A 10,252-nucleotide genomic window follows, 5' to 3' on the forward strand; every position below is an offset into this window, starting at 1 on the left:
TCTTAAAAATATAATTAATTAAATTAAAGTACGTTTTCTTTAACGATTTAAACTTTTAGATGAGATCGAAGATAGTCATATACTTTTACATGATAACAAAGTAGGCAGAGATGCTGACTACGAGTCTTATTGCTACTCATAAATTCGGGTCTTAGGAAAAAAAAAAAGGAAAATCAGGCCCACACATGAAGAAGCGTGATAAATACATAATTAAGTAAATAGAATTTTTTTTAAAGCTTTCTCTAATAGCTTAAATCTTTAGATATGACACACTTTAACAACTTAAATGGCATCTATTCCCTTCTTGTTTCCTTTCTCTCTTTCATTTATTTTTATTTATTCATTTTCCAGCTTACTATTATGATGCTCTTTGCACTGTTTTTCTCTTCCTTCTTTTCTGGAAATATATTCATTTCTAAGCAATCAAATCCTAGATAACATCACATCCATCTCTCTCCTTTTCATTTCCCCTAAAAAGGGGACTCTAGTGCCAAACAGGAAACTAGTTACGTCATAATTACATCACAAAATAAAACAAAAAGAGAAATTCTTTCCATTCTGGTATAAGAAGGAGCTTTAAGCCTTTGCTTTGTTTCAAATGCTTTTATAAGTCTTTCTTTTTCTATAAAGGGTCCATACCATTCTCTCTATACTTAGATTGCTCTTTCTTCCTCTTCTCCAAACTCTTTAAATTCACCACCTTTGATCACTCTTGAATCTCATTCCTCTAAGTTGAAATTAAAAACAATAGGAAAACAAGAAAAAATAATGGTTTGTTCCTCTCTCTCTCTCTCTTTCCCTTCTCTTTTTGTGCTCTCTCTTTCTCTTTGTTTTGTTGACTAACAGATATTTAATTTGGCATATTTTGGTTTGCAGGAAATAGATAGTCAAAGCTACCTAAGCACTAATTGGGATGGCTATGTAGATTGGAGAAATAGACCTGCACTTACCAATAGGCATGGTGGCTTACTTGCTGCCTCTTTTGTCTTAGGTAAAATAATTAAAAACTAGTTTTCACATCCCAACTATTTATTTTTATCTCATTTCTTCGAAAAGTCTTACATGGGTTTATAAAAAGATAAAATTTTTTGTCAAGATTTTCCATCATTTGATTTTTGTCTATTTTTTTTTTCTTTTTTTCCCGTAAATTTATCAGTTGTGGAGGTGCTGGAGAACTTGGCATATTTAGCAAATGCAAGTAACTTGGTGATGTATTTGTCAGAATACATGCATTTCTCACCAACAACATCAGCAAATTCTGTGACCAATTTTATGGGCACTGCTTTTTTACTTGCACTACTTGGTGGATTCTTATCTGATGCCTTCTGCACAACTTATTTCATCTATCTCATCAGTGCACTCATCGAATTTCTGGTAATAATTCTTCCTTTTTTTTTGTTTCTTCCTCCCCTCTCTGTTTATCGTTACTTTACCTTTTTTGCGCCCCCTAGGCCCTAATCGTGGATAAATTCATCTGTGGATTCTCTAATCTATAATATTATTAAGTATTTTTTCTGGTTTCTTACTTAGATGTCCGATATCCACATTGGTATCGATTAAGAAGGTGTTTACATTGGCTTTTAAGCTGGTCAAATCAGCTTTTAAACTCTTTTAGCTTTTTTCGAAAAGAATGACAAAGTTAAAAACTGCTTAAAATAAGTTAAAAATTGCTTAAAATAAGTAAAAAAATTGCTTAAAACAAGATAAAAGCAATAAGTTGGGCAACCTCAACTTATTGGTTTTTGGCTTAAAAGTTATTTCGGTTGAAAAGTCAATTTTTTAAAGCCAAACGGGCTCTAAATTTAGAGTTGCGTCGGAAAATTTTATATTGAAGGTAAAACGCTCCCTAACAAAGGCGACTTGACAAATTTTAAAACCTCTAATTTAAGGATGGATAAGTATCTACTACTCTACCACACCCGTATATCTTTACGAATTCAACAGTTAGAATATTGAGATAATCCAAAAGCTTACCTTAATTTATGTCAAGGAACTGAAGAGTAAGCACGAGCAGGGGCGGATTTAGGGGGTGAACACCCTTCGCCGAAAAATTACACTATATATATAAGATAAAATCTGTTTTTATCTCTATATATTAAGTTTTGAACACTCTTAACATAATCCAAAAGTGTAGTTTAGTGGTCAAGGGGGTTCAAAATCTAGATAAGCACGAGGGTTATAATTTGGCTAGACGTAAAATCAGTAAAAGCAATGGCAATTATAGGCAGTCCTGAATGAAAGAAAGTTGGGAAATGTGAATAAAGCCAATAACATCGCCCCGCTTTTTGATGCACCCTCTATTTTTTATTATTATTTTGTTTACAGTTAGGGGTAATTTTAATCTTCAGTACTATTTCTTTTACTAGCTTATTGAACGATAAAAATTATGGTACGTCAAGAAAAATAAAAGGTCATCAAATCACTTTATTAAAGTAGAGAATTGATTTACTCCTAATGTTCTTTAATTTTTACACCGTCTCTTTCTTTTTCCTCATTTTACCCTTTCACATTTTACCCCTATTTTTGCTGAATGAATACATTTCATTAGTAGTTTGAAGTTTTGTGCTTTAGATGGGTTCTAGAAAGTTACTTCATAATATGGCAAAGGAACTCTAAAATTTGCATATTCGTCGGATACTTATAATCAATATTCTATCAGTACAAGATAAGTAACTATGCACACACAGACTTGAGTAACAGTAAGAAATCACTTAGAATTTTTTCGGCATTTGAACGCCCATATCTAGAATCTTCTTTTTTTTACTTCAATGACCACTAGATCGCATCTTAAAATATCGCCTAATAATAATGTTTTTGTCTTTAGGAGTGAATATGATCGCTATTAAAATTCCACTAGTGCATGCAACTTACAAAGGTGATGCAATAAGCTGCTCGATTCCAGCTATAAAGTTTTGCAACCATGTATTAAAGGAATTTGTTGCTTTCTTCTTTTAATCTTCTTTTCATTTTCTTTTCCCTCATAGTCCCATCCATCATACCAAATAACAAACTTAATAACGAAGAAATTTGAAAGATATCGACCCCTTTATTTTTTTCTTGTCGCTGTTATTCTTTGAAATTCCAAAAGAAATCCCATGACTTAGAAAAGAGACCACTTGTTTTTTTGGGTTTTGTTTTTTTCCAATAATTTTATAACCCACTAAATGAAATTCTTATATGATTCTGATTTGGTGAAAAAAGTTGTGGCACCGTGAAACACATTGTTGTAGGATGAAAAGCAATGGTCATGATAGTGGCTAAAGGTTTTGTAGATTTGTCGCCTAATTATTAAGTTATAATCAAATTTTAGACACAGTTTTTTTAGTGGAAGGATCATGAGAATCCACCCTTCCCCACACCATTCATGCAACGTATGTAGTTAGTATTTGCAGTTATCATACGGATCCATGACTGAAAAAAGTACTTTGTCACAATACACATTAGCTCTTTTTCGTATCAGTCTAATAAGTTCATATAAATTGAAACGGAGGGAGTTCTTTTTATCAATGGTCCTGAGTGTCACTATATATTCTTGTGACAATGACTTCAGAATTAGTACATATATAGAGAGAGAATTCGACCCAAATGTTTGTCTACTAGAAAGAAGAAGACTTTTTTCTTGAAATTAGAACATTACACCTAAGTGTTATAAAGTTACAACTTACAACCAGTAATAAGCTGCAATTCCTATCCAACTTTAGATTCAACAAATTGGATGTATACTGACAACAAATAATAAACTGCAATTCCGATCCATCTTTAGATTCAACAAATTTAGACGTTTATGCTAAGACAATGAATTTATCTCAATCAATAAATTGACATACAATGGATTTAGGTGTATATGGTAAAACTAGGAATCAATCTTAATCAAGAAATTAACGTTAACTTGCGGGTGTTTAGGATAAGGGTTTGCTGGAATATATGAGGAGGCAATTAGCAACAAGACAAAAAGTTAAAGAAATTTACATCTAAAATTTCTACTGGAAAAGCGATGCTGTAAGAATACTGTTTGTTAGCATTAATGTTGTTTGTCTAGGGGGTAGACGACGAGTGTTTGCCTCAACTTTTAACGTGTCATAGCGTCCCAGAGTTCATTTACTGTTGGTTCATGTAATGTGCACAACATTGCACAAGCTGATAATACACTCTCGGCATGGCATTCTTTTTTAATAATCAGTAGTGTTAAGATCAGTTTGTGCACGTTTCAGCTAATTCAAAATGTTCGATATCTTTTACCGGTACAAATACTAAATAACTCTGTCTATCAAAGCTCGGACAGATAGAAAAAAGTCACATAATATTTTTGCCTCGACTGAAATTTGAACCTGAGACCTGATGATTTTCTCTATCCGAATTATTGAATCTCTCGGCATCTTAGCCTCTTAGATTTTCACACTTGACACCATTCTTTCCTAGGTATACACATTTCGTGTTTTTCTCTTGTTTCTTTGACTTTTGGCTTTGATCTTGTTTAATGACGCTTGTTGCATCATCTTTGGTGTTAATGGTGGTAGGACCAATCCATGTTTTGGACTAATTGTCTCTTTCTCTTTTGGGGGTGGTAGGGGATATTCTGCTTTGTGCCACACCCAATTTTGTTAACTATATGACGTGGATAGCAAGTACAAAAGATATATTAGAAATAATTAATTTTATTAAGCCTGGGCCCGTTTAGCCTCTTTTTCTTCTTTAAACTGTGAATTGCATGAACGAAAAGGTTGAAGAAGAAAGATTTTGGTAGAATTAAAACTCAACACCTAATAGTGTAAGATGAAATTAAATTATGACCAGGTTCAGAAAAAACTTAAATATTTTTCTGCAAAGCCAAACCCCCGCGTAAAAGACAATTTTTGATTCCACATTTCAAATCAAACTGAAAATCTTTCCAGAGCCAAAACAAAAATCAAATGCAGAATTACCGACAAAAAATACATATTTTTTTTAAACTATTGTATTTTTCTTTCCAAAAACTAGCTTTATAAGAACCAACAAAACCAGATCCAAAAGCCACCTTAGTATTCTTTTATCTAAATATTTTCAATTTTTATTCACTAGTTTCTATAAAAACTTAAACGCCTTTTCTCTAACCAGACGCATTTGGCTTTACCTATGTGCGTGGAGTTGGTCATGTATGACTTTATTTTGAGAAATTTTAAAAAAAAAAATCTTGTGAGCTTTTAACCTATCAAATGACTCCTATGGAAACACTAGATATGCTCGCAACTCACAGGAATATAACTTTTAGATATTTTAAAATAGAATATTTGCACAAAATGGTATGTAAAGTGACATAGAGGTAAAGGGGTATCTGCTTTTTATGGTTAGACGTAAGGAACATTAACAAAAATGGTGATAAAGATTAAATATATTTTACCAGGATGATGTAACAGGTGTGTGGTTGTTAGGAATGTGGCAGATCTATTGATTTCTTTAAATAGCCATAAACTTTCCATTAGGAAAGAGTGTCCACAGGAAACATTCCATTTTTGTTAGGAAAAAGGGCACATGTCACTCACATCGACCTATCACTACATTATTATACACCAATACACCTACGTATTATTAAAATAGAAATGTGCACTGCAATAGTTTAGATTTGTTTGTAGGTCACCAAGCTATATGTCGAAGTGTCCACCATCAAAAGTTGCTGTGGGCGGTAAGTAGTAAGAACCCTTTATTCTTATGCAGAGGTCTGAGATTTAAATATGAAAACTTGGTAGAAAGTACTTTACGTCTAAAGTTGAACTAAGGTGAAATTCAAAATGGATCAAGGCAACAACCCAACATTGATTAGATGTTGCAGAACTATTCTTTTTTGCAAGTAGTTTGAAACAGAACTTAAAAGATTAACTCATGCATCATTTCAACTGTTCTGACAAATATTTTGTTAGTTATTCCTGAATATTACAATAATGATTTTGCCTCAATCCCAAACAAATTGAGTGTGTTGTATAAATCCTCCATCTATCTCCATTAAAGCCCGCCTCAGTTCAATATTATTAAAGCTTAGTTTCTCTAATACTAGAAATTTCTTACATTTTCTATTGACAAATAAGTAGAAGCCAAAGGCTAAAAGACTTCTAGCATACAAATGACCTAAGGATATGAGTAAACCATCTCAATTGACACTCTAAATTTTTATAACTGTGGTGTACGACCATAGTACGCGCACATCAACTAATTTCACGGGATACATGTTACCTTCCACTAAGAATAAGTATCAGATAACTCTGGGTACTAGGTAACTCTGTTCACCAATGGGAAGAAATCACCTACTTTTTTCGTCTCGGTTGGGAATTGAACCTCAGACCTCATGGTCCTCAACCCACTTTATTGACCATCAGGCCACACAATTGGGTACAGTGGTGGAGCCACATTGAAGCAAGGGGAGGGGTGTTAAACGACACCTCTTCGCCGAAAATTACACTATTTTGCTCGATGAATTTTTTTATTTCATGTATATTTACTATACGTTGACTCCCCTTGACTTTTCGATATATCTAATTATTTATATTTTGACACCTCTTGATGAAAATTCTGGATCCGCCACTGATTGGGTACAAGTAACACACTCATTTTATCCTTTTTGTATGTTACTTGTGTCTTCTATCAAATGCGACCGTATTTAATCTTGCCTAATCATGTTAAACGGTATATTCATCTTAATATCCATATTTCTACACAGATATATTGTGGATATGTTGGATTCTAGAGACCCAACATTCACTCCCATAGAACACTACTTATCCTACAATCATTCGGTATAACATGCCCTTCAACTTTGGTAGGTTGTTTAAGATGAATCATAACAACACAGAATATTGTTTGTGAATATCTCCTGAAATTTTGAATGAAACAGGGACTGGTGGTACTCACCATACAGGCTCGTTCTGCGTCGTTGAAGCCACCAAAATGCGACCTAGGAGTGACCAACGTGCCGTGTGAACAAGTTCATGGTACACAAGCTGCAATGTTGTTCATAGGACTCTACTTAGTGGCATTAGGTGTAGGAGGTATAAAGGGATCGTTGCCACCACACGGTGCAGAACAGTTTGATGAAGCAACCCCACAAGGAAGAAAGCAAAGATCAACTTTCTTCAATTACTTTGTGTTCTGCCTCTCCTTTGGAGGTCTCATTGCTGTCACATTTGTGGTCTGGATTGAAGACAATATGGGTTGGCAATGGGGATTTGGAATTGCAACTTTAGCTATACTTTTGTCAATCCCAATCTTCCTTTCTGGTTCACCATTCTATAGGAACAAAATACCAGGTGGAAGCCCTCTTACAACGATCAGCAAGGTATATAGTTTCATAAAAACTTCATCTAACCTAACTGAGTTTTATCTTTGCTCAGCAACTAATCTCATGTTATAATGCGTAGGTTCTAATTGGAGCATTACTAAACTCTTGCGTCTCAAGAAACTCAAGTACTGCTATAGCAAGTATGGCTTCAAGCCCTTCTCCTCCGATTCCAACTGGCCACGAAAGTGGCCAAAACAGCAAAGATGTCAAATCAATTGAGACTCCATCGACAAGTCTTAGCTTCCTTAATCGGGCTGTTTCAGACACACCAGCTTGTGGTGCATTAAAATGCTCAGTACAACAAGTGGAAGAAGTCAAGATTGTGATGAAAATTTTCCCAATTTTTGCCTGCACTATCATGCTCAACTGCTGCCTAGCTCAACTGAATACATTCTCAGTCCAGCAAGCAGCCACAATGAACACAAAACTAGGCTCCTTAAAAGTCCCGCCAGCCTCGCTCCCCATTTTCCCTGTTGTTTTCATCATGATCCTAGCACCAATTTACGACCACTTCATCATCCCATTTGCTCGTGGAATAACCAAAACAGAAATGGGCATCTCTCACCTCCAACGCATTGGTGTCGGTTTGTTCCTCTCTATTGTAGCTATGGCAGTTGCAGCCCTTGTTGAAATCAAGCGCAAAAGTGTAGTTACTGACTCAGGCCTCCTCGACTCTTCCAAACCGTTGCCCATAACTTTCTTCTGGATCGCGTTTCAGTACTTGTTTCTGGGATCAGCCGATCTTTTCGTTCTAGCAGGACTACTCGAATTCTGCTTCTCAGAAGCACCAGTGAGTATGAGATCATTAGCAACATCTCTAACATGGGCTTCTTTAGCCATAGGATACTACCTCAGCTCAGTGATAGTATCGATAGTAAATAGTCTGACAGGTATTTCAAAGCACAAAGCATGGCTCTCTGGTAGCAACTTGAATCACTACCGTTTGGAGAGGTTCTACTGGCTAATGTGCATACTCAGTGCATTAAACTTCATACACTACCTATTCTGGGCTGCAAAATACAAATATAGATCAGTACGGTCTAGCAAGTAAAAGTTGGCAGTGGAGATGTATAGATGAAACTGCCCTAGTTTTAATGTATGGTCTTTCTAGACTTAATGTAAATATGTCTGATGAATTGCTGGATCTTGAAGTCCATGCAACAGGACTAAGCCAGCAAAGAGGTCAAAATAGAACAGGTTTTGTACTATCATTTCTACAAATAACATCTCAAGGTTATCAAAATGCTCCTTTGCTCTTTTGCAGCATCTATTCGACTGATAATGGGAAAATAGAAACACTTAAATACGCTAAAAGAGCCACAAGAATCTACTGCCCAACCCAATCAAAAGAACTTTGAATTATCAACCATTATATAAAGAGGGAAACTGAATTTTTCTTAAACAATTAATACGGAAATTCACATTTAATAATAACACTTACTTCAAGTTTAGGACTCTTATAAAATCTTCTTCCGAGATTAAACAGAGATTCTGAAGTGAAGAAGTTGGCAATTTCACCACAATGGCACTTCCTCTTGAACGAACAACTAGTTTCTGACATTATACACTCCTTTTCGGATCCAAATACAAACTTACCTATGAAACTTCAAAGAAATAAAATAGCAGTAACGGTAGTGTTGCTCTAATGGTAAGCAACCTCCATTTCCAACCAAGAGGTTGTGAGTTCGAGTCTCTCCAAGAGCAAGGTGGGAAGTTCTTGGAGTGAAGGATGCCGGGGGCCTATTTGGAAACAACCTCTCTACCCCAGGGTAGGGAGGGGTAAGATCTGCGTACACACTACCCTCCCCAGACCCCACTAAGTGGGATTTACTGGCTTGTTGTTGTTGTATAATTTAAAGGACTGATAGCTTTGAGCTTGAAATAGTTGAAACCCTAATTTTTAGAGAGACCATATGATTTGGGGGGAAATATATAGTGTAATAAGGTTTAATTCGATTGTGGGGTTTAAGTGGTTTTAAAAGTAGTCGTGTCATGTACCCGGGTGGCTGAGTTTAAATTAGGAGTAGATCTTTTATAAAAGGGAAACTAGTAGTTATGTCCATATACAATACAAAGGTCCTCATCTGCGGAAGAATCATCGCACCTACGACAACGCAGGAGCGGCCAACCGCAAAAGCGGAAACATGCGCATCTGCGATCACTAAGCCGCAGAAGCGACCGTCGCACTTGCATCCCTAAATCCGCAGAAGCGAAACTCCTGCCAGACCTTGACGTCGCAAAAGTGACACAAAATGCGCAGAAGCAGCCCTTCACCTGCACTTCAAAATGCACAGGTGCAGTGCACCAGAAACAGACCTCACCAAAATCATGCAAACCATCTTAAACTCATCCGAAACACACCCGGGGCCTCCGGACCCCATCCAAGCATACCAACAAGTTCCATAACATAACGTAGACCTGCTTGAGGCCTCAAATCACATCGAACAACATCAAAACTACGAATCGCATCACAAATCGAACTTAATGAACCTATGCACTTTCAACTTCTACAACTCGCGCCGAAACATATTAAATCAACTCGGAATGACATCAAACTTTTCATACAAGTTTCAAATAGCATAACGGAGCTATTCCGACTCTCGAAATCGAAATCTGAACCCCATATCAACAAAGCCAACTCCTGAAATACGCCAAATCTACCTATGAACCTCCAAATCCATATCTGAACATACTCTTAAGTTCAAAATCACTATACGGAGCTATTGGAATAATCCAAACTCTATTCCGGAGTCGTCTACATAAAATTCAAGCTCTGGTCAACTCTTACCACTTATACTTCAAAAACAAGAATCACCCATTCTAAACCAACCCCGAAGCATCCGAGAATCGAACTCGACCACACACGCAAGTTTGAATACTCAATACAGAGTTACTCAATACTTTAAGCCACTGAACGGGATGCAAATTCTCAAAACGGTCGGTCCG

At 36.0% G+C, this 10,252-nt stretch overlaps 1 protein-coding gene across 1 annotated transcript; it reads left to right on the forward strand.

Annotated features, from left to right (window-relative positions):
• Positions 1 to 592: 592 nt before the first annotated feature.
• Positions 593 to 8,549, forward strand: LOC104249048 (protein NRT1/ PTR FAMILY 4.6-like). The gene is made up of 5 exons (XM_009805418.2): positions 593 to 771; positions 877 to 991; positions 1,157 to 1,374; positions 6,863 to 7,303; positions 7,386 to 8,549. The coding sequence occupies exons 1-5, from the start codon at positions 769 to 771 to the stop codon at positions 8,355 to 8,357; spliced, it is 1,749 nt and encodes a 582-aa protein (XP_009803720.1). The 5' UTR covers positions 593 to 768; the 3' UTR covers positions 8,358 to 8,549.
• Positions 8,550 to 10,252: the final 1,703 nt, after the last annotated feature.

The sequence above is a fragment of the Nicotiana sylvestris genome, chromosome 10 (genome assembly GCF_000393655.2).
Source record: "Nicotiana sylvestris chromosome 10, ASM39365v2, whole genome shotgun sequence".
Lineage (NCBI taxonomy): Eukaryota > Viridiplantae > Streptophyta > Magnoliopsida > Solanales > Solanaceae > Nicotiana > Nicotiana sylvestris.